Genomic DNA, 24790 nt, shown 5'->3' on the forward strand with positions numbered 1-24790 from the left:
GTGGCACTTTAATAGATTTGGTGACTGACTTCTACAAGCATTTAAAGCTAAACTGGATAAACACTCACTGTTTCTGACCTCAGACCGCCCCGAGAGAAGTCTGAGGTCATACAAGTCCAGAAAGAAAGAAATGTCCTCGGTCTCGATGTCAGTGTTTTATCATGGTTGCTGTGGCAACATAATACCTATTAAGCCTTAGTTATGTGTCTCATTCAAGAGAGCAGTCTGATCACCTCATCTCGGTCCCCTCTGGGCTACATCTTTTCACTTTTGTCACGTTTTTTTTTTTTTTTTTTTTTTTTTTTTAAGGACACGCTCGCTTTAATCTGCTGAAACTGAATACCTGTTCTCAGAGAGACGATAGATAATTTGCAAAGAGCCTTCCGGAGAGGAAGAGACGAGACAGAAAGCAAGCACGAGGACGGCGGAGATAATAAACGCTGCTCGCTCATTAACTCCCAGGGCATTTTTGGACGTCTGAGGCAAAATGTGATCTGTTGGGTGTGTGTGACATTTGCAGGAAGGTTTTGTTTTAAGCTTGATCTCCAGCTTGTTATATTATACTTCTCCGGTAATGTGGTTCGCTGGTGGTTTAATTTTAAAGTTGTGGCAATGTTTTTATTCCATCTGATCTTGATTTTGAATTTGATTTTTCTGCGTGTCTTTCACGTATTTCCCAACCGCCCTGTCTATTCGCCCGCCTCAGTTCTCTTCCTTCTCTTCAGTTTTTTGTGTCCATTCTTGCAGGATTCTCCAATGACCTATTATTAGAACATGACCCCCCCTTTCCCCTATCCCCCTGCCCTCCCCATTTCCTCCCCACATTCAGAACACATCTTTTTCTATTTTTTCATTAAAGCCTTGTAAATGTTTTCCAGCTCTGTAATGTCCAGCTGTTACAATGTGCAGAGAGGATGATGTAAGCCCAGCCACCCCCATGACAAGCCAGCCAGTTTAATAGGAGTTTTTTTTCTGAGGATATTTGAAGTGGTAATGATGAAAGAATGTCACCAAAAATAGATCAATCTGGAGCTGACTACAGGGTGTATTCAAATGTTTGCCTCAATTGGGTCCGGAAGGGTATTTTCTTGTACAAAGTGTACATGTAATTCTGCTTTTAGAGTCATTAACTGGTGTCAAAACACACAATACTTTCCAAAAGCAGAATGTGTTGTGTTTCATGGCTACACTAGCTGTTGCAGAGAGGAAACATAATGAAGCATGTAGACCTTATCACCATGAAGGCGATCATTATGCAGGTGCCAATTTCTTTTGGGGGTCTCAGTCATGTGCAGGAGTCATGATAGGTTGGTTTGGAGATCCAAATTTTCACTTTCAATTTTGCAATTTGACCCAATTTTTTCCACCTTATGTGGCATAAAGTACCCATGCTGCAGCACGAGGACTCGCTTGTTGCGGGGTCATGTTGGGACAGGCCTGACGGCTCTGAGTCGGATTTAAAAGAGGCGGCGCCCGGCCGAACTCACCTGAAGGCTGGAAACGTTGGCTTTCCTTCATGTGCAACCATAGATCTGCAGCACTCCGAGTCAGTCTGGTAAACCATGTGTCTACAGAAAAGACGTTGAGTTTAAACTGATTTTTATCAGTTTACTGATCTTGTAACATAACCTGCTGAATCAGCACGAGTTATCCCATCATGGGTGAGTTTTTTTCATTTGTCTCTCTGGGAATGATTTTTATTTGTAACAATCTAAACTTTGGTGTAAAAGCACACTACATGGTGCCTATCATTATCAGCATATCAAAATGTTAGCCCTAATTGCATTGCTAATTGTGGATCTACAGAGACACAGAAAAAGTAAGCAGTGAGACTGTCGACATCTGTTAGTCGGATGTAAAATATAAGTCTAAGAATATTAAGATTTTCACCCCGTCATAAACTTTAATACTTTGGGAAAAAAAAACTCTGCTCGGGAACATAAAGTGCTTTGAAGTGTTTTTATCAGCAAGTATTCATAAAACAAATACAGGCTTTTCTCAATAAGTCATACATGCATCTACTTCTACTTCTACTATGTAAATTATTTTTTTTAGAGTTTTATTAAAAATGCCCTGTGTAGCACCCAGTTACGGTAGAAGTGAAGAACAGCTTAGCGCTTATCCAGAGACTGTACCTTTATTTAATGTCTGTGAAAAACTGTTTACAGTAAAGCCCTGGAGGCAAAGCACTGTTTTGGCCTTTTATTGAAGCAGGTAGATGTCTGCTTTGCAGGAAATATGGAATCGTTGAGTGATTAAAATTGAAGCCGTGACAATAGAAGATTAACATCAGCAATGATTGCATTGACTTAATGGTTGTAATTGAAAAATGTGCTTCTTTGCTAGTTACCCTGGACATGATTTTTGTAAATATGCTGTTCTCTAATTGGCTTTTAGGTATTTAGACTCGGTGATTCGCTAACAATCTTGTTGCCCATTACCTAAAGGAAACCAGTATGCAGGTAGTAAGATAATGTACCCGTAGCTTGTCAGCTAAATGCAAAATTTTGTGTAGCAGTATCTGTCTATTTTACTTTACTGAGATGCCTGAGATGTTATTAGCATCAGCTCGTGTGTCATACCAGGAACCAACAGCAGAGGGTGCTTTTGGAAACCATTAGAAGGGCTCAAATGTTAAAGCAATGGAAGTGGAACTGTATAAGGTCTTGATACTTTTATATATTGTAACTATATGTGTTTGTCATTATTACCTCCACCGAAGAAGTTGTGTTTTTGATTGTTAGATTTTTTTTGATTATGGAAAAAACACTATCGTCATATTCTTAAAACTTGGTGTAAGGGTGCAGCACGGGCCGAGGAAGAACCCATTCAATTTAAAAATGGATCCCAATTACAAGGCAGATCCACAAATCATTTTTCCCTATTAAAACTATAACAGGAACTGATTTTGAAGAGCTGTGGTCACAGTGACCATAAAGGGTTTGTTGAAAATAATTATTCTGGCAAACTCGACAAGTGTGTCACAGCTCTCCAGTTTCCTCATCCTCTTGACTTGCCAGCCAGGATCTCAAACTTCAGGTTGCTCATCATTGCTTGTTGGTTTGAAGATTTATGATCAGCAGCACTTTCATCCAGATGTTAAACAACTTCCGGGTCCCTCTTGGCAAAGAAAACCAACCCCGCCCCCTCTCCCCGTGTCTTGTATGATGATACCAGATTAATTATAATAAGAAGTCTGAGTCATCAAAGGGGCTTCCTATGATTAAGAATAAACTGCAGTGGTACTGAAGTCAGGAGGAGGCCTGCTGTAAAACACATTAGCGCAGAAAATAGTCTGTTAAAGCATCTGTGAGCACCAGATAGCTTGAAGGAGAGTTGGAGCTCCGCAGGGAGGAGGAAGGACCGCGAGTTGCTGTAGTTAATGCAGTAAACTAAAACTGTTTGGTCAAGGCTCAGCTGGACTTCAGTTAATGTCTTCAAGAGCTAAACGATGAGGCAATTTAAGAAATGATCAAGGATAGGAATAATTGTCAGGTAAAAAAAAAGCTTGTAGTCGCATAAATTATGCTTGTGTGATACGATTCTTTTACCGAGCAAACAGCACAATGTTAAATAATCATTGAGGACATAATAAAAACAGCAGCAGAACTAATTTGACCTGATGTCGTGTGATGTTTTAAAGATGGTGCGGAAGCACAGATAATTTCTTTGCGATAAAATCTGCAGTATTTCATCTGATGAAAGTCGGATACAATGAAAGCTCTGACTGAGATGTTCACCGAGTCAGTTAGTTGACCTTGTAGGGATAATGGAGAACGAGGACTGGATTATATGTGAGACTCTTCATACAGTCACTGAGCTGAATGACTTCATTGAGCTTTACAATGGTGAGTGGTGGACAGCATGTTTTTAACTGCACTGTTCTTGTTGGAGCCCAAACCTGTCTGTTGTGAAACAGTTTCAGATCATTCTTAAAAGCTTTCTTTAAATGCAAAATAATGTATATAGCAGTTTCCCCTCAGGGCATTCTACAAATTCAGTCTTGAATGAAGAATACTGAAACTGGGCCTTTTGCATTGTGCATAATCTTTGCCAGAAATGTTCTTTTTCACATTTATGAAATTGCAAAACTCCACAGGTGGCAGCTGTCAGTGTAAATTTCAGAATGCATTCAAAATGTAAAAAGAAAACACTTTGCACATATATATGTTCATTTTAAATATATAAATGCATCGGTGGCTTTAAAAAAAAAAAAAAAAAAAAATGCATTGTGAATTTGTGTTAGTAGAAATATGTTGTATGTTTGCAATTTCTTAGTCGAAGTCATATGTGCACGTCATCTTTGTAAAACTGCGTTGCAATTATCTTCGCAGTCCATTGGGGAGCGAGGGGGTTTCCAAATATTTTGCTGATGCATAAAACTAATCAAATATGTATTGCAAGCTGCCAGCTTGTGTTTTCTCTTATATATTCATTTGACGGTACTATAAAACAAAAAACAGAAAATACGTTATTTCTTAAATAAACAAATTATATAGGTCTAGATTTATGGAACAAAATCCATGCGAGATTCTTGGTTGTGCATTTTTCTAAGATTCATTTTAAAATGTGAACTAAATGTTTTTCCGACGCTGTTGCCGTTGACTCATCTTCTGTGGCTTACATTATGTCAGGAGGTTTTGTGCTTGTTCAGGCAACACACAGATCAAATACTTTTGCTTGTGATTATCCTGCCCACGGGTGTTCGAGAGTGATTGGTCAAAGTGCTGGGTGTTGCCTGAACTAATAATCTGCTTTTAAAAGCAATATTATTGTAGTTGTAAGTGCTCGGCTAATTTCACAATAGGCACGCAAAACACTTTGACTGCCTATGGTTTAAATAAATTGAGCCTCTTTTTTTGATCCTGCCGTGTAAACCTGACTATTTGATGCTCCTGGGTTTTGACTAAAGTAAACACAGTTTGCTGTTTCACCCGTGACAGTTATAATGCTTCACCGACCTAAGTATGCATGTTGAGTTCATAGAACCGTGTTATTATTTTGTACAGCTTAAACAAAGGAGATATATTGCGTTGATTAGTGAGGATTAGATTATTATGGCCTTGGTACAGAGCAATGCCAGCAGCAACCTACTTGGCTCCAGTCTCATGCAGAGGCCAGGCTGATAGCTACACCTACATTTTTTTCCGTGCAGATGTGAGGGTGGTGTTAAACTTCTAATCGACGAACTATTTCCTAAATGTCAAACTGTCGCTTTAAGCTTCAGAAAAGGTTTTGGTCACGCATAAAGGAAACCAATGTTGAATTACATAAATGTGACGTGTACCCTGGAGTTAGCCATTTTCAGAAAGCAGTCAGCAGGACAGTGTTGTTCATACTTCCTGGCCTCTGAATTTTCCTGCTGTGAACTGAATTTCTACACGCTTCATAAAGTCTTATTTTATCTTTACCACTGAGACATATGTCACACTTGCTGTTGATAATATTATCCGAAATCCCAGGAACTGAGATAACTCTGTTCAACCAATACAAATAGTAAACGTAGCATCATGACCTTAAGGCCAATGATTTAACGGCTGTGTTATTTATGGTTTGAATGTGTGATAAGGGAAGTTAAAGTTGGTATATTGTCTTTCTTCTTCTTCTTCTTCTTCTTTAACAGTGGAACAAGAACAGATTCAGAAGAGAACCTTCACCAACTGGGTCAACGCTCAACTGGCAAAGGTCAGACTGGGACGCGTGTGTGTGTGTGTGTGTGTGTGTGTGTGTGTGTGTGTGTGTGTGTGTGTGTGTGTGCGTGTGCGTGTATTTGAGATGATTTGTTATTAATTGCTGTGCTGGATACATGCGATCACAAAAACATCTGCGAGAGCGACATTTGTCTACACGAGTATACTGACTATACAAAGATGCATTGTTTCCTGAGGGATTTATAGATGGGTGTAACGGTGAGTCTACTGACAGTTACATCAGTTAATTGGCCCGGAAAACCAGAGAAACAGAAACACATCTGTAAACTATCAGTAACTGTCCTTAATGTATTGGCCCTCAGTCCTCTGTTGAACCTCTTCTTTACCGTTTGATGGCTTTCCCCCGTCAGCAGCTTATGTTTGCAGAAAACCCAACACGGCCTGAATTTGCTCAAATACTTTCTTAAACTGTCCCTGAAAACACGAGTCAGCAAGACGACTTGTCGGCTCTCCTTCTGCCCCACGCCGGAGGTCAGCTGTGAATGTGACAGCGGAGGACAGTGGGGCGGTGGGGAGCCGTGTACATAAATATAGCATTGAGGAGCAAGGTTCACAGCACACAGACAGACAGCGACAGACGGCCACCCGCCCACCGCCCTCCTGCTTCCCCTCCGCGACCGCCCCGCCGACCACACCTCCTCAATCCACCCACCGCACGACCAGCCAGCTCCGGTCCCGGCGGGAACCTGTAAACTGCATGGTGGAGATAATTGTTAATCCTTGATACAATGAGTTGTATCACATGTGAATAGTTTTATTCACGGAAACCTCTTGGGACGCTTTAGAAAGTCCTAAGTGAAATACGAAATTCAGGGTTAGCATAATCAGAAGGGTATTTTTTTTCTGCGGGAAATAATAAATAGAAAGTGTGTATCCTGTGGTTCTTTTACAGTGAGTCCCGATTGGTCCAGGATGGCAGCAGACTCATGTTTTTATGTGCTTGCCATATTGTTGCTTTAAAAGGCCTGCCAGAGGCAAGCACTCCAACTACAATAACCACCCTTATCTGGCGATGTCCCATCTTTTAAAATGTCCTTTCTTTAGAGACCAACAAACAGACTTGCTGTGTGGCCTCATCACCACGTGTACAAGGTTTGGCTAATTGGTTTTGTTTGGATGTCACAAGGACTAAGTCATCCTGGAAACTCTTTATAAGCAAGCGGAGGTCCACATGTTAAATGCATCATAGAGTCTTGTCTTAAGGGATTTTCCAGTATTTGGATTGCATTGTTGGGAATCTTTTGGGAGATTGGTACAAATTTCTCACACTTCCTTCATCAGAGTTTTGGTGTTGATGAGTGTCATAGAAAACTTTAAAAATATTTTTTTGAGTAGCGTCTTGGCTTCCAAATCCTTGTAATTTTTTAGATTTTGTCTTCATGCTTTATATTATTAACCCCTTTCATTTTTGTTTTGTTTTACATCAAATGTATTAAAATATACAAAACCTTTAAAAGGTGGCTTCCACAATTCTTGCCCAGATTTGTACCAGGCTTCAGGGTTTATATGTAAAAGTTAAAGTTCGATGTACACGTGGTGCAACTCGGGTAGTAGGGAAACTAAAAGGAGGGTTGGAAGATACTTAGTTCATAAGCCAATGTTGCAAATAAAACTGTTTGTTTGTGTGCGTCTGCGTTGACACAGAGGAGGCCACCATGTGTGGTGAAGGATCTGTTCAACGATTTCCGTGATGGCTCCAAACTGCTGGACCTGCTGGAGGTGATGAGCGGCCAGCGCATCGTGAGTCCCGTCGTAGCTCAGCGCTTAAAATGCTTTCCAATCAGCATTTGTAGGGATCCGACTGAATGACTGACTGACGGGTTTGTTGGTTGTGTTTTCCAGAGTCGGGAGAGAGGACGGGGAATGTTTCAGCACAGGAGCAACATCGAGAAGGCGCTTTCCTTTCTCAAGAAGAAATCGGTAAATGAGCATTTGAAAAGAGGCCGAATACGGGCACCAATTTTATCGTGAGAAATTTACTGTGTGCATCGAACAAACGTGAGAGATGACACACTTTTGAAAGTTTGAAATTATCAAGTTGATATCATTGATGAAAACTACATTACTGTAACTGCCGCATCAGACTGTTTGTTTTTGGCAAACATTTTTTTGATTTATCCTGTCAGTCAAGTTTTTGTAAAGAATGAAATTAGATATTGGATTTCTACAAGCATTTTTTTTTTTCTTCACAATGCCTCAGTAGTGTTATGCCCAGTTTAGGGGAAACCAGATTATAGCATCAGGTGACTCCCCCTTTTCTCCCACTCACAAGGATGACCAGTGACAGCAGATGAAAAAGTAGATGAAAAACTATCTGTAATATTAACCAACTAACTTACCTACCGTCAACATAAGAAAACAACAGAAAGTACAGGTCGCTTGCCAACTCTCTAACTTTCTATAGGTAGAAAAAATGTCAACAAAAAAGACCTCTCTCTTCTACAGATCCAAGGACTACACCTATAAGCTAACATCAGGCAGGCGTTATTTTAAAGTGGGAGCCATCAGTCTTCAGTCCAATCACCTGCAACTCAGCATACCTGAAAAAACAAAAACAGAAAGGGAGGACAGCACCTCCCTCAGGCATGGAGGGAGAACAACATAGAAATCAGTCACAATCTTCTCACTCAAGGGTTGTTAGATATAGTGTTGATAGAAACTTTGAGATTCTTAAATGGTTTCCTGTTTTCTCCTCAGATCAAACTAGTCAACATAAACATTCCTGACATCATTGATGGCAAACCATCCATCATCCTGGGCCTCATATGGACAATCATCCTTCAGTATCACGTGAGTTTACTTTCTTGTTTAAATGTTGGTGTTTCAATCCTTCTGATACTTACTTTGGGGATTGAAAGTGTTTTCCCTTCCCATTATTTGAATTTCCTAAATATAAATAACAAATATAAATGCCTGAAATGTTAGAAATTTTAAGTGTTTTTTGGTTTTCTCAGATCGAGGAACTGGCCAGCTGCCTTTCATTCGACTCCCGTCAGTCCTCCATGGAGTCCCTGGCCAGCCTGGACACTCGCTCCACCCTGTCGAGTCGCTCGGCCAGCAGCAGCCCTGTTCCTCCCAGCGCCTCGCCGCTACACAAGCGCTTCAGGGTTTCTGCCAAGAAGGCCTTGTTGCTCTGGGTCCGGGAGCAGTGCCATAAGTGAGCAGTTAGTCAGCCGAGTGACATCAAGGAGCGAAGCGGCATCCAAATGTATTGTCTAGGGCTTATATAGGGTTACATTGATATACCAGCCAAATATATCACCGAATCATTGAGAAACATCTAATGGGAGCTTCTCTTCTCTTGTGGGCCATGGATTTGATTTATTTTTTGTGTGATTTAATTAAATTGTGTAAGTAGTAATAATAATAATCCTGTTAATTATGATTGTAATAAAATGATTTGTTTCCCTCAGAGCTGGCTGTTTGGTAAGTGTGAAAGACTTTAAGGCCAGCTGGAGGAGCGGAGTGGTCTTCCTTGCAATCCTGTACGCCCTGCGGCCCGACCTGGTGGATCTGTCCAAAGCCAGAACCAGAAGCAACAAGCAGAACCTGCAGGAAGCCTTCCGCATCGCAGAGAAGGAGCTGAGGATCCCCAAACTGCTGGAGCCTGATGGTGAGTGACGCAGCTTTATTCCAGGTGATCCGTTTAAAGGATACACTAAACTGTATGTGAGTTTTCCTTATATTTTTCAGTAAACCCGGTAAACATTGGATTTGACTGCTTTAATTCTAATCTCATATGTGCTCTGATAGCTTCAGTCTCTTCAGTAATTTTCTGAACTGACACTGGTCTTTCAGCCGGCATTTATTGAAACTAAAAGCCAATTGTCTGTAAAATAATTGTAATCAATATGGTCAGCTCCAAATGAAAAGTAGATACTTCTAAATGTGTTATTACCATTTTTAGTGGGGTTTTTTTTTCTATATTGCAGCTAAATGGTCGTTTTATTAAATTTCCCATTATTTGTAAAATTCACTTTCAGTCTTTCAACATTGGTCGTCATTTTTTGAGTTTGTTGACTCGAATGCAGGAAACATTAAGAGGGGATGGCCGCTTTTTGCAATTTCTTGTTAAATTGCTTTGCAATTTGACACGATTTTGATGCAGAAACATTTTGACAGCTGTTTTTACAGCACAGCTTCATGCAGGATGGCCATGAGTTTCACTTTTTATTATGATTCTCAGTATTAGTCAGTTGTTTACTCCTGCAAATGTTTTCCACAAAAGCAATGTTGTATTATTTTGTTAATGACATAGTTAATTCCTTCAAGCTATTTATTTTGCTACAAACAATCTTTTTTTCCAAAGATGCTTTATACTTACATAATTATTTAGCGGTATTTCGTGTGTGCGCAAAGGGCAGCTGACTGCTATGATTCGGACCTACCCAGCGAGCCTGAGGGCATGTGGAATGATGTTCTGCCGGTCTGCTGACTCACTCGCTGCTTATTTGCTTCAGTCTCACATAAAACCCTCATTTGTTTCATCTGCTCGGCCTGTCGGTTCATAAGCAGACTTCGATCGCCTGCATGTTTAAAGGACAGAAAAGTTCCACCTCCATTCCTCAGATCCCAGCGTTAAACTCCACCTGCTCCAGGAGCTCGCTCATGTCTTAAGTCTACAGCTTTGACAGTGGTGTTGCAGCGTGAAAGCTGATCATGGAGGATTGTGATGTTGATGCAGATGTGGACGTTCGAGACCCCGATGAGAAGTCCATCATGACCTACGTGGCTCAGTTCCTGCAGTACTCCAGAGACCTGCCGGTGCCGGAGGAAGAAATGCAGGTCTGTATGAGTGCATCATGTTCTACACAAAAATCAAGCAACATCGGGCGCCAGTTTACACTGCAGCAACATCTGCAGCAACATCTGCAGAGGAGGTTTAATGTCAGGGTAGCCCTGAGTTTGGACAACCAGGTCAGGTAGAGTACTGAACTTGTTCTACTGCTGTCCAGTGGCAAAAGTTAAGGTGTAGTTGAGCTCTAGCTAATCCAGTCCTACTCAGGAAATATTGATTACTTCTGGTCAAAAATATTTTAGACAATAAGAATCAAGGATAATTAGATTTTTTAAGTTTTTTAAAAAATATGCTGGGTTTACATATATCGCAATATATATTCTCCGACCAGTATTTGAATGGCTTTATTTCAGTGTAAAGCACCAAACTATTCTATTCACTATATAACAGTGATATGAAATCTAGATATCTAAAAAAAATTAAAATCACATTTCATTAAATTGTGCTCCATTTTTAACCCGGCTCTCAAGGTGTTGTGACACGTAAATCACCAAATCAATGCATCGTGTATTGTTTTCTGCTCCACTGATGATTTGGAGCTGTTGCCACAATCAGTTTTTATGTGCCATGTGTACATGATTACGGACGTGTTCGAGCGGGGATCCGTTAAATGTAGTCAACCAGAGGCAATGTGTTTTCCAGGAGAACAGTTATTGTATTGTTCCTCAACTCCACACCACCATCTGCTCAGCTATGACTCTTCGCTGCCAACTCATTTACTGCAAATAGTCCTTTAAACGCTGAAGTCTGCTGTGTAACTGTTTATAGCATCATGTGCAGATTAATCTGCACTACATTTATATTAGCTCTCTGATGAATTGTTGAGGCTCCAAGAGTTTTTGCAGGTTATAACAAACTGAAGCACAGTTAGTCGTGTATGGTTGGTTCAAGTATTTACGGAGCATTTGTTGATTCAGTATTTAAATTGTACAATCCAAATTGCATTAACTGTGTATTTATTTTGCTAGTGTTTTTTGTTTTGTTTGAGATGTCTTCTTTTTCTCAGCTTCCATTATTTTCCTTTCCTTTCCTTTCCTTTCCTTTCCTTTCCTTTCCTTTCCTTTCCTTTCCTTTCCTTTCCTTTCCTTTCCTTTCCTTTCCTTTCCTTTCCTTTCCTTTCCTTTCCTTTCCTTTCCTTTCCTTTCCTTTCCTTTCCTTTCCTTTCCTTTCCTTTCCTTTCCTTTTCCCACCTAGACGCAATACCTGACTCCTAAATGTCCTTCTCCTATCAACCTGCCTGTTCACTACACTCCTGCTATTTCTGCTTCGCCTCTTCGACAGGTAGACCAAACTATTACAACCATCATCTTTTATTACTCCCCTTTCATCCATCTACTTACCTTCCACTTTCCGAACAAGGGATTTAGCAACAACAAGCACAAAACTCCCTCGGAAATTATATATTTTTGCTGCTGTCTTTTTTAGGTGTTAATGAGAAATGCAGATCATCCCATTTTTAGGGAGTACCAGCACATAGACAATACAGGCATTATTAAATTAAAAAAAAGAAAATATAGTATAATTTAATATACAGAAGTAATAAACAATTGATCTTTAATAGAAGGTTGCATAAACAAAATATTAGGTCACGTCTGAATTTACTTGCCTCACCCCCATCACTGCTACGTTACTAATGTTTAGAACGAACTGATTTTTTTTTCTGCATTCGTTCTGTGTGTTTGGAAACCCTCTGGCTTGTCAGCCTCATTACTGTCATTTTACACAGTGCAAGTCAGCCCCACCAAACTTTTGCAACACCCACAAATATCTTTAGATTATATCTTTCCTAAAGACACGGCAGGAGCGGCGTTTGTTGGGCTGGCACTGCAGCGACTTCTGCTCAAAACTCATCTGCTTAAAAGCCAAGATTACCTCCAAATCACATGGTGGTTTAAAACAGGACTGATCATGCAGAATCAAACTAGTTTGTCCTGTTCTCTGGGAAAGAATCCAAAGCCACAGCGGAGGGAGTGGTCCTCGGCCTCCCATGTGATGAATAAAGCGCTCATGGGGCAACTCCGCAGTGCAGCCGAGATCCCGCTGGCATCGCCTGTCACAGGACTCATGACCGATCGGACAGAGACTCAACACCTGTCATCTCCGGTTTCTGACAAGATATCAGCATGTTTATGTGTAGCTGCTGTAGATATCTGAGCTTTTAACCCGCTCTCTATGTTGTTACTTCATCCCCCCCAAGAGGTCTCATTTATTCTGCAGTGACTGTGCAAGGTGTGCTGCAGGGTACACTGCACGGGATTTAAGTTCAAGTTGGAAAAACACATCTAAAAATATACTTTAAAATAGTTGCTCTTGCTGTACTTGTATTCATTAAACTGAAACAACAACAACAACAAAAAATCACCCTTAAATCCACCACACAATGACTACTACCTATATTTAATTTGTCAATTGTTTTATTATCTGAAGTCGATAACTGTTTTTTTTCCCCTGTCTCCCATAAATTCAGGCGACACCTGATCGCAAGGCACAGGAAGTGACATGCTGGCTGGCTCAGGCTTATGACGAGCTGCTGGAGGGATGGGACTCCACAGAAGGAGAAAGCTACTCGGAGAGATACCATGTGGGTGACTAGCGCGGATGTTACGTATTTGAGTTGACCTCACAAGAGTGTCACTAAAGATGCTGATTTCCTTCTCTCAGGTATTTCAGACGTTTGTGGTGTCCTTTAACGAGCAGCGACGGCCCATCATGCCTCTGTTGACAACGATGAGACGAACCCCGAAACTGAGCGATGAGCAGCGGGCTCTCAGAGAGGCGTGGGACGCCCTCACTGAAAAGGTTCTGCTCAAATCTCTCGGCCCATCTGAGCTTTTATAAAGCTGTTAAGCTCGTACAGTTTTCGCTATATACATTGAAGCGTTTTATACATTTCATTCATACATTTTTAGAAATTTCAAACGGATATGTTTCATACATTACACGCTGCACCTGTTTCTGTATGCATTTTAATTTGAAAGTGACTGAATTTACTTGCAATGAAACGTGACCTCTCTCCCTGTTTTCATTTAGCTACGTGAATACAAAATTGAGTTAGATATGAGTCTTCCGGCCCCCTTGGACACTGTAGCCCGCTGGCTGCTGAGAACAGAGGGGGCTTTGGCCGAGGAAGAGGGCGACCCTCAGGACCACGGCCATGCGGCTGACGAAGCCAGGGAGAAACAAGAGCTGCTCAAAGTAAACATTCACTGCTTCCAGCCTTAAACATATGACATATACTTATGAAAATACGTAACAGACGCAGGTTCCTCAGGCAGGGTTTTTCACTTTCAGGATATAAAAATAACCACAAAAGAAGAAAGCCTCTATCTGGGAATCCATTAGTTCTTTCACCGTTTAGAGAAATTGTTGTTTGTGGGAGGCTGAAAGATAAACTTTTGTGAGCACATACATGTGCATGTGCTCCCTGCTCATTGTTGTTGTTGTAGGTTTGCTTGGAGGAGATGCCGCAGCACCTGAAGACTTTCCAGTTGTTCCCGAACCTGGACGAGTACGGAAACATGATGGTTCCTATAGACAAGATGGATGAGCTCAAGAGGAGGTGAGCGGACTTTCCCAGATGGACTGTTCGTTCATGCATGTGTGAAATTGTGTGCAATTCAGTAAATTGCATGAGTTCATTATGGAAGCTCAGCATTATATAATTACGTGTGATGCCATTCCCTGCAACTGGATGTAAACAAAAGCAATACTTCATCACAGAAACACATCTTGAGCTGTTACTCACACAACACTTGTGTACACGAGATTTTCAAGGTCTCTGATAGATTTCTTTTTTTTTTTCTTTTTTGTATTTTGGACCTTATGTATGCTTAAGTACTTAAGTTTAACCCTCTGAATCCTCCTCTCCAGATTCACCAGTGTGAGAGTAACTGCGAAGTACCACGGGATCAAGCTGGAGTACCTGGAGCACCGCCACACAGTTTTGGATCTACTGGGTCAGATCAGGACCAAGCTCCGCGTCTGGAAGAGACCTTATATCTCCCCAGAGGCTGTCAGGGTTTTGCTGCAAGAATGGCATGTGAGTAATCCCTGTGTAGATAAGGCATCTTCAAAACACACCTTTAATCATTGGGAGTGGTTTCAAGGAAGGGTTCGGCTGACTTGATGCCTTACACACTAAATACTTTTGCTTTATTGGATGATAGTAACCTGATAATGGTTGATTGATTGCTGTGACATTTGGCACAGACATAAGATGCAGGTCACATTAGCATGAGCAAGTTTTGAATATATTTTGCTCAACATTTGTATCAATATACAGTCAATATTTTGTAACCTGGCCTCTGTTAACGGCCTGAAAGTTACAAAGTTAATCTCCCAGTTTATCCAAAAATGGTGTTTTCTCTTTGTGATGAGTATGGATATTGATGCACACTTAAAATCTATTTTTTTATAAACACAGGAACTGGTAAACAGACAGGAACTACCTTCTTTGCTGGAAGCAGCTCTTCGTAAACTGAAGCAGATTTCTGAGAAATATGCAAGCAAATCTGCCCTTGGTAAGTGTTTGGCGACTGCCTCCCAAATGTGTTCAATTCCTTCAGTTATATTTAACTGATTTCTCTATAGGACCATTACCTGGACTTTAATGAACCAAACAGATTTAACTCTGAGTATTTGATTGATGTTGGTCTTTGCTCCTCAGCTGCGGATTACCAGCACGTCAGTCAGCAGGTGAAGCAGCAGGAGGAGGACACAGCGGTTGTTTTGGAGGAAGTGACCACAGCCAAGGGCACCATGGGGCGGGTCCTGTCCACCTGGGACTCGTACAGTGACTGCCTCAGCTCTCTGCAGGCTTGGCTTGAGCAGGGCTCTGCAACACACAGCCATGGCCGCAGGCCAGAGGTATGATTAAGCAATAAAGTGTAAGAAAAATATGCAACCTCCAATGGAGGAGCTCTGGATTTGGAAAAATATTTGCGCAAACATCTTGTTAAAAGCAGTTCATTAATCCTCACCACTGTTGGTTAAGACTGCCACATACATGTTTTTGTTCAGGTGATGTCTGCGTCCTTGGCCGAATGGGGCTCTCAGCAGGCCCACTTGAACGAGTTGGGTAACTTCCTGATTGAGTCCACAGACCCTCAGACCAGCAGGAGCCTGGCGGAGGAGCTGCGAAAGCTCAACATGCACTGGGCCGAGTTTGTCAAGAGAAACACATTTGTAAGTTAAAGCACAAGGAAAACCTGGTTGGTGAGAAATCAGATGCTGTTTGTTCTGCACACGTTTTTAGGTGCCAAGTTCTCTTTGCTGTGATCTTACTTCAATTCAGGGTAAAAACCAGTGAAGAATTGACATTTTTATTTGATAAATGACTAAATCACACAACTGCTTTCCAAATCTGTTGTGTCCTAATATGTTGACCTGGTTTCTTCTGTCTTTGTTTAGTGTGAGGTGACTAGTGACATCAGGAATTTTGGTAACTTAATGTCTCAGGCCTGTGATTTTCCTGCTGATATAATTGTTCCCTCACAGTAACGTTAAGGAGTGGCCTGTATTTTGAAAATGCTACTCCACCTATACTTATTGTGTGTAGGTAATTGTACACCTTTATAGTCTTTGAGAACAGTGCATTGATATCATTCATTCATTGCTTTTGTTTAGGAAAGCATGAGTGACCCAAGTGCGGACATCCAAGCCAACCCCCAGGACCTCCAAGCTTTGATCAGAGAAGCCACTCTGATTCTCAAAGAGCCTCTGGAGGCAATGGCAGGTCCATTACGCACATACAGAAAACGATTACAGGTAGGGCTGATACAGTCATCGCTCTGTTATACCCAGTTACAGTCATTTTACTTTAAATGACCCAATATGTCTCTCTTGGATTGACTGTTTGATTTCTGCCCTTCAGTTCATAATGAGGAAGATAAAGGAAGTGGATCTGGACTCGTTGTCTCCCTCCCCAGAATCCCCAGCAGAGCAGTTAAAGAAACAGAAACTTGCAATACCTGAAGTATAAAGGATTCTTCTTCTTTTCAAAGCATTTGACTAATTGTGCTCATGAGGATTTAAGTTTATTAAATTTACAAAATTTTCAAGTTTACTAAATAGCCGCTAACTACATTATTAAATATACAATATTTCCTGTAAATTCATCTGTTAATTGCCGTTTCTGGTTTATTTTTGTCACCAGGTGATGCAGACCTTGTTTGAGGCTGAACAGGTGTGCACAGAGCTGCAGCACAGTGTGTCTGGGCTGGACAGTCGACTAGCTGAACTCCTGCACTGGGAGACTGAGGCCAGAGAGCTTTACCAGCTGCTCAGGAGCACAGATAGACTGCAGAAACATAAGGGTCAGGACCCACGAGCCAGGGTAAGATCATCTACAGATTGGAACGTTTTTTTTTTTTGTTTTAAATAAAGAAACCTTTATGCGTATTTGACACTATACAATTCTTTAACACTTTTTTTTTTTTTTTTTGCAGGCCATCATTTCTCGAGGTCTACAGCTGGAGGGCCAGGTGGTCACTGAGGAGCAGGACCTGCAGGTGCTGGTAATGACTAGTCAGAAGAGCTCTCCCATCCAGTACTTTCACGCCTCCGCCATGCAGGACCGAGTACGAGCTACTGTTGCTCAGTCACAGGTCTGTTGTTTTGCATGTTCTGGATTTAAGACAACAGGAAACAAAAAGAACAAACAAAAAAAAAACACTACAGATTATTTAAAGTAATTACAAAGTACTTTTTTTTTTTTCTAATGTGTGTGATTTCAGGAGGCTGTTGGTATGCTAAGCAGCCTGGGTGCCAGAAGAGACCGAAGCAGAAGCCCTCCAGAAGCAGGTCCTCCTTCAAAAGTCTTTATCCGGGCTAAAGGAAAGCCTCAACATCTGAGACAGTCAGACACCAGCCAGCCAACTCACCAGCCGGAGGCAAAGTTAGTTTCACATCATTCTCATGAACCCTTTGTGCCAAAGATAGTGGTGCAAGAATACAGAGAAGAAAAGATGGCTTCTCCTCCAATGCCATATAGCTACGCACAAGCTGTGATGCAGACCAGGACAAAGTCACCACCGGAAAACCAACCTCAGGCTCAGTCAGAGACAGCTGCACAAAAGCAGCAGGAAAATCAGGAACAAAGAATAATACAGCAGCAACAGCTACTGCAACAAGGACTTAGCGGCCAGACGATAAATGAGCTCGAACAGCCAGAATTTAAGCAGGAGCAACCAAAAGAAGTACAACCACAGGAGTTGATGTCAATACAACCACAAACATGGCAGTACACGCAGGGACAACAACAGCTGGAGCAGCCACAGCAGGTAGAAATATGTCAATATCAAGTTCAGCAGCATGTGGTCACTAACGTACAAGTTGAAACACAAGTTAAACAGACACCAGAACTGCCAGAGCAGACATCACATCAGCAGCCGCCTGCAAAGAAAACGTCTCTGAGTTCCAAGGAGCTTCAGAGCAGGAAGGCTCAGGCCATGAAGAACCGGCCATGGCTTCAGCGGCCCGACTCGGACGTGCAGAAAACTCCAGCTCCACATCCAGAACTGGAGTCCACTCAGGATCCTGTTCAGACTAGACAGATGTCGTCACAGTCAAACAGAGAAACGGTAGGATCAGTTCAAAAAGCGTCTGCCAAGCTGCAGCCTGCGCCACAGGCAAAGGTGCAGCAAAAACAATCGCAAAAAGAGCAACAAAACCAGATACAGAAATCTCAGAATGTAGTGCAGCAGAAAGAACAAGTACAATATCAACAACAACAGAAAGAGCGGCATCAGCAACAGGAACAACAAAAACAACAACCACAGCCTGTTGTCCAACAGGCACAACCAGATTCAGATGAGACGAAATCCCAGACTGTAACTGTGACTCAGCCACAAACAAAGGTCTCAAATCAGTCACAACCCCAAACAATGGTTCAGTCTAAAGTTCAGTCTGTGGTTCAAGTGCAAGTACAACCCATAAGTGTGTCGCACACAACTGCAGGTAGTCAGCAACCACTGAACACCATGTCACCAACCAGAGTAGAAAGTCAATCACAAATTCTTCCACAGCCCCACAGCCCTGTGAAGACACAGTCATTAACTCAGCCCCAGGCCCAAGCATTTGTCCCAGCTGCACCTCAGCCGTACATGCAGCCACAGGGTGTCGCCCATGGCCCTGCTGTGGTTCAAGTGCAAACATTAGCTCAAGTCAGACCCTCTTCCCCTATGCTGGCTCCACTTCCTGGCCAAATCCCGCCTCCTGTGCCATCCCACGTTCAGCTTCGTACTCACCCACAGTCCTGGGCCCCTGTCAGGCCCCCTTCCCCGAAGCCACCAACACAGGCTCAGCCGCCAACCCACGGTCAGTCAGTGACCCAGGTCCAAAGCCACCCTCAGCCGAAGGCCTACCCTCAAGCCCACGCTCAGTCCATTGTCCACCCTCAGTCCCATGACCAGCCCATGCCCCCAGCTCAAACTCTTGCTCAGCCAGTAGCCAGACCAAGTCAGGCCCAACCACTGACTCACCATCAAACCCAAGCTCAAGCTCAAGCTGTACTCCAGCTTCAGGGTCACCCAATGACTCAGTATCCCACACATTCTCAGCCACCGGTCCAGCAGCAAGGCCATATTTCCCAACTGCAGGCTTGGACTCAAGTCAGAGCCTCATCCCCAATGTCTATCCAACATCCACAAGCTATAGCACAACCTCAATTTTACAACCAGGGTTACTCCCAGGCTCAATCTCCATCCCAGCAGTGGACGGACAAACAAGCGCCGCAAAGTCAAGCCATTCCCCAGCAGGGGCATCCCATTCCCCAACCGTACCCTCAACAGATAGCTCAATCGCCACAGTCTCAGGCCTATCCAATAGGTCAGCCTCTACCGCAGTGGGCCCAGCAAGGACCTCAGATCGGCCCCCATGGGTATTCTCACATGGGGCCGCCATACGCTCAACCGCAAATGCAGCCTCAAACGCAAACCCAACCCTGGGCTCCAACACAACCCCAAATGAGGCCCCAAAGTCCCATGCAGCAACACCCGCAGATAGGAGCTTATAATATAGTTCCGACTCAACAAGTCCAACTTCAGCAACAGACTTGGGTTCAGACGCCACCACAACTACAGCCCCAGCCTTATCACCAGCCTCAGACTCAGCAATATTTACAGTTTCAGCATCAGCCGCAAATTCAGCGTCACCCTCAGCCTCAGATGCAAACTCAGGTACCTCCTCAGTCACAACTACCACACCAAGCTCAACTTCAGCCTTCTTCACAGCCCCAGCTCCAAACTACGCAGGCCCAATCCCAAACACGCATCCAAACACAGCCATTGGTACAAACAAAGCCCCTTGCCAAGAGTCAGCAGCCTCAGTCTCACCAGCAGCCCACTCCACAACCCAAACATCCATCCCAGCTCCAGCCACAACTGATTATTCAGTCACCGACTCGGCTAGCAGGTGAATCACCTCCACAGCCCAAACCTGTGGCCCAATTAGCACCACAAGCAGAGGTTGAATCACCAACTAAAGCAAAGATTCATTCCATACCTGAACCTCAGTTATCACCCCAACCCAAGGCTCCGTCACCGACCAAACCCAATGTTGGCTCGCCAACACAAACCAAAGTTCAGGCCGAAACTGCATCGCAACCTGGGGCTCAATCATCAACTCAACCCAAAGTTCAGTCGTCAAGCCAACCCAAGGCACAAGTGTCACCACAGCCCCAACTTCAGGCTCAGGTACCATCACTACCCATCCCCCAAACAATGCCACAGTCCAAACCTCAATCACCACCACAGGCCAGACCTCAGACTCAGCCGCAGTCAAAACCTCAAACCCAATCTCCTCTGCAAGCCAAACCTCAACAACCACCAGCCAATATCCTCTCTGAGGTCAGCGTGTTGCCTCAAACGCAGCCTGAGTCCCCAGACATCTGCATCAAACCCCCAGCTCTGGCCCAAGCATCTCCTCAGGCCTACACAGAAGCCTACACTAAGGCCCAGGCTTTGGCCAGGAATGGCTTTGAGGAGGCCAAGCACTGCCTGCAGGCGCACATCCTGGAAGCCATCACGGTCTTCAAAGACAAACGCATATCCGCCGAGCAAGCATCAGTGAAAGAGGTAAATGTAATCACCGCTAATGCCTTCTGTTTTTGGATATGATGTCCAATTTTAATCTGTACTTTTTTTTGTGAAATTAGAGGTCTGTTTCGCTACTCTACATTCTCAGTTGATAAACACTTGATTAAAATAGTGAGCCAGCTTTTGAGAGCTACATTTGCTGTTTTAAGAAATCCATATTTGTTTTTTCTTCTTGGGAGGGAAAAACATTGAATTAATTAAATAAAAAAATGTGTGTTGGCATAGTTTTAAAGAGGAGATATTCCATCTAATGTATGCCTAATTAGAATAAAACTCCTTCTCTCCTCTTTACCTTTTACAGCACTGAAGTAAATTGATTTGAAAAATTATATATATATGCCTTTTTCCTTAGGAGACTCTGAGGATCCTGGACCAAGAGTTGCTGGAGGAGTTCTTGAGAGCGGCCAAGGGCATGGAGGCCTTTTGTCCCCCCTCAGAGCTCAGTGACATGGAGTTCTTCACTCAGTCGGTCCGGACACAGTGGGAGGTTAGGACCCAATGTGGGAGTTTGGTGTCAATGTGTGCAATTTTATTAGCTGTTATTAGACCAGCATTCATAAAAATCTGATCTTCTGAGATGTTATTTTGTTATTTGAAGGTTTAGATGTCTCAAATAATTGCTTGTGCATGTCTGTAAACCATACATGTACTAAAACTGATCATTATTTCCCCAGGCCGTGAGAGCTGATATCTCAGGCTATTTGCAACAATTACAGTTTGAAGTTACAAAGAAAGAATTTAACACAGCAGCCCAGCAGTGTGAGATGCACTTAAGCCACGACTTAGAAAACCAAGTCCAGGTAGTTAAATTACCAGAGCTGAACTCTTGGCAGTTGTGCTTCAGAGGATGGGTACCCAGCCAGTTTATCTGCTCTGCTTATATTACCTTTTTCCCCTCCTTCTTCGTTGTGTGCCTCCGAGGAGACTCAGTGGGATTTGGTAATTCTGATACTTTATTCTGGCAGCTTTTTAATAGAGTGCTGTTTTTGTTTGGGTATGTTCACGGTGTCGTACATGATTTATTATGCTGAATATAGGCTAAAAAAAAAAAAAAGACAAACATTGAAACATCGTTTTAGAGAATTCATCTAATTTAGATGAAATTCTTAGCCTTCATACAGTATGTACAACACAGTATATATGAAATCACATTTGCAATATGAAACAAAAACAGCATTCTTTTATTATTTGTGTTGCTAATCTGTTGGCTGCTGCCATCTGGGGGTCAGCTTTTGTGGTGCTCTCAACACAAAGATAAATCAAAGCAAGGCTCTGGGTTTAGGGAGATTTAAATCAATTAATCCTCTGCCTTCAAAAGCAGTTCGTATAATGCCTGTATGTGTACTGTTTTCACTCCACCAGGCCTGCTTATCAGCGGACTTTGCAGCAGCAGGGCAGCACCTCGAGGCCCTGAAAGAGCTTTGTGACACTCTGAGCCCGGAGGATGCTCACCGCCTGGCCCAGACTCAGCTGAAGGAGTGTGAAAACAGGCTGGCCGCCATACATAGGCAGTTCAGCGGAGATCAAGATGCACCACTTTCCGATTCCAGGTGAGACATTATGAAGAGTGAAATGCAATCTTTGAAAAGCTGAAAATCTCTAAATACAAGTCATTTATTCTGTTACTGTGTCTTAAAATCTTCTTCTGACGTCATTTTCCATTTCAGTAATGTTCCATTTATTCAAAGGAAAAATGTTGTGTCGTTTAAGATGGGCACCGGGTCACGCAGTCCTTTATACTTCATGATTGAAACATTCCTGTTCCACTTCTGGTTGTTCAAACGAAAATGTTGTCTCGTGCATGCTGAATGTTGAAGACAATCACAGAAATGCCGATCATCATTTCCTATTTCTAGGATTCCTCTTGGCTTCAGTGAGGATCTGACCACACAAAAGGAACCTCCAAAACCAAGTGACAAACCTCAGGTCTCAGCTGAGGTATGACTCACTGCTATTATTGAGTTAAACAGTTACAGCTTCTATAAAATACCTTTTTGAGCGAGAGAAAGTTTGCAGACCTAACATTTCCTTCTTATATGCATTTATATCTGGAGGCTGATAATGGGCAACCACAGAGATACATATCTGTATTAAATAGTAACATGCTGTCATTGTTTGTCAGGTGCTTCAGGTGACAGTGAAGACAGTTGCTGTGGAGAGGAAGGAGGTTGAAAAACAGGCGTCTGTAGAAGAAGTAGTCACCAAAAAGGAGGCTTTAGAAAGGTAGAATGGATTTAGCAGCCATAAACTACCACAATACACAGTGTGTATGTATTCAAAGTTTAATTTTCTTTTTGTTGGTTTTTGTTTCAACTCATAAAATCTTCAGATATGAGAATTATAAGAAGACTCTGCAAATCCAACTAGCTAAAAATGAACAGAGCATCAAGGAAGTCCTTTCGGACTCTGTCTCTCTCAAAGGCCTGCACACACGGCTCCAGGAAATCCAGGTACAATATATGTTGGTATTGTTAAATCCCTCTCCTGTTAGAAACAGATTATGAATATTAATTAAATATGAGAAGATTGTTTGACTAACAAAGTAACGAACAAATCTATCCCCACAACAAGCCAATAATCTTGAGCTGAACTCCTTTTTTCTAGTTCTTGAGGCAAGAGACGGAGTCTCTGTGGTCTGAGTACATAAACCAGTGCTCCCAGTGCTCCCAGCTGAGCGGGAGCACCTCTCTGGAGCAGGAGAAGGCGGAGCTGCAGGAGCAGTGGCGCGGCCAACAGTTCAACCTTCAGAGGAGAGGCAGCTCGCTGGGCGGCGCCCTCAGGCAGATCGACTCCACCGAGAACCACATGGTGGACTTCTCCGACCGTCTGGACCGCTACCTGAGACAGCCCAAAGACATCACTGCCTTCACACTGGCCAACACCAACATCCTGAAAGACATTAAGGTCTGTGGTCAGCCACACATTTCTTTTTTTAATAAGAACATATTGATAAAGCAGAAGTCAAGTCAACAAGTCAAGTTTGTGAAAAGTCAACAAAGATGGGTGCTTATACCAAAGCTGAAGATGAAAATAGATATTAAATAACAGAAATTTCTGGAAAGACCTGAAGTAAATTAACTTATTACTTAAATAGAGAAAGTACTCCAGATGTAAAAATATGGTAAATAAAGACAGAATGCTTTGCTTTCAGTCTGAATGCACACATCTCTTTCATTTTGCTAAAGGAACTGGATGACAACATCCAGAGTGAACTGGACCAACTGTCCCGACTGAACCCTGAGTCCAGCAACCTGGACCCCAGAGAATGCTTCCCTCTGTCCCGCGAGGTTGAGACTCACAGAACCAGTCTGGATCAACTCCGACAGCAGGTCCGGAAGAGCGAAGCTGCTGCCCGTGCCCTCGACCGATTCCTTATGTCATTACGCACTCTGGATGAAGACATCTCCGGGGTGCAAGGCGCACCCTGCAGTGATTCTGTAGTACTGCAGGACTGTCGCTCCAAGCTGGCTCTGACCCGGCAGAGCATTGACAGTCTGAAAGAAAAGGCGCCTCAGCTGGATCTGCTCCTGCAGGGAGCCCGGCTGACCGTCACCGCGGACGGTGTCCCTGCCTCCTGCCTGGACATGGTGACTACCCTGCTGAGAAGGCTCGAGGAAGCTGACAGTGGACTGGCCAGCCAGCAGAAGGGCCTCCAGAAAGAGACCCAAAATAAATCGCTGAGCCTGAGGAAGAGGCTCATGCTGGGGGAGCTGAGGAAGCTGCAGGATACAATTGAAGCACAAGGCCTGAAGGAGCCCACCATGCCTGCTGTGCAACACAGGTGTTGGACGTGTCTCTATGCCACTGTGATAGTGTTTCTGCTACGTTTGGATTTATAGGATTCAATTGAAATGGTAAAATCCTGTTTTAACGATTTTGTATTTTAATTTTTTAGGCTTCGTGCCCTGTCAGATTTGGAAGGGCAGCTGCAGGTGCAGCGCTCAGAGATGCAGCGCCTCAGAGAACTGCAAGAGAAGCAGGGAGAAGGAGAACACCTCCTTCAGGAGCTGGAGACTCAGTGGAGGGAGACTCAGAGAGCATTTTCTAACAGGTAGGTCACTGGATAACACATTTCTTACTGTGTATGGATGTCTTTAATAAAACGTTCATTATTCATTAGTTGAATATTCAAATCGGCTATTATTACATTTCTGTTTAGATTCTAAGGTGAAAATTCCTTCTGCTAC

General features: G+C 42.9%; 1 protein-coding gene across 1 annotated transcript in view; it reads left to right on the forward strand.

Moving 5' to 3' along the window:
• The window catches only part of syne2b (spectrin repeat containing, nuclear envelope 2b), a 119392-nt gene that overhangs the window by 6693 nt on the left and 87909 nt on the right, over positions 1-24790 (forward strand). Inside the window, 30 exon segments of the mRNA XM_069717467.1 lie at positions 5624-5685; positions 7356-7451; positions 7554-7631; positions 8409-8501; positions 8666-8868; positions 9125-9324; positions 10396-10496; positions 11704-11928; positions 12977-13090; positions 13171-13308; positions 13540-13704; positions 13956-14068; positions 14380-14548; positions 14933-15029; positions 15176-15375; positions 15529-15693; positions 16135-16275; positions 16382-16483; positions 16664-16843; positions 16956-17114; positions 17244-20582; positions 20956-21090; positions 21278-21403; positions 21966-22153; positions 22460-22541; positions 22726-22826; positions 22933-23053; positions 23208-23507; positions 23789-24384; positions 24499-24654. Of these exon segments, the coding sequence (XP_069573568.1) occupies positions 5624-5685; positions 7356-7451; positions 7554-7631; positions 8409-8501; positions 8666-8868; positions 9125-9324; positions 10396-10496; positions 11704-11928; positions 12977-13090; positions 13171-13308; positions 13540-13704; positions 13956-14068; positions 14380-14548; positions 14933-15029; positions 15176-15375; positions 15529-15693; positions 16135-16275; positions 16382-16483; positions 16664-16843; positions 16956-17114; positions 17244-20582; positions 20956-21090; positions 21278-21403; positions 21966-22153; positions 22460-22541; positions 22726-22826; positions 22933-23053; positions 23208-23507; positions 23789-24384; positions 24499-24654 (7945 nt within the window).

Source organism: Brachyistius frenatus, unplaced genomic scaffold (genome assembly GCF_029030835.1).
Source record: "Brachyistius frenatus isolate BFR_SWC_R1_liver_20210118 unplaced genomic scaffold, ASM2903083v1 Contig_175, whole genome shotgun sequence".
Taxonomy (NCBI): domain Eukaryota; kingdom Metazoa; phylum Chordata; class Actinopteri; family Embiotocidae; genus Brachyistius; species Brachyistius frenatus.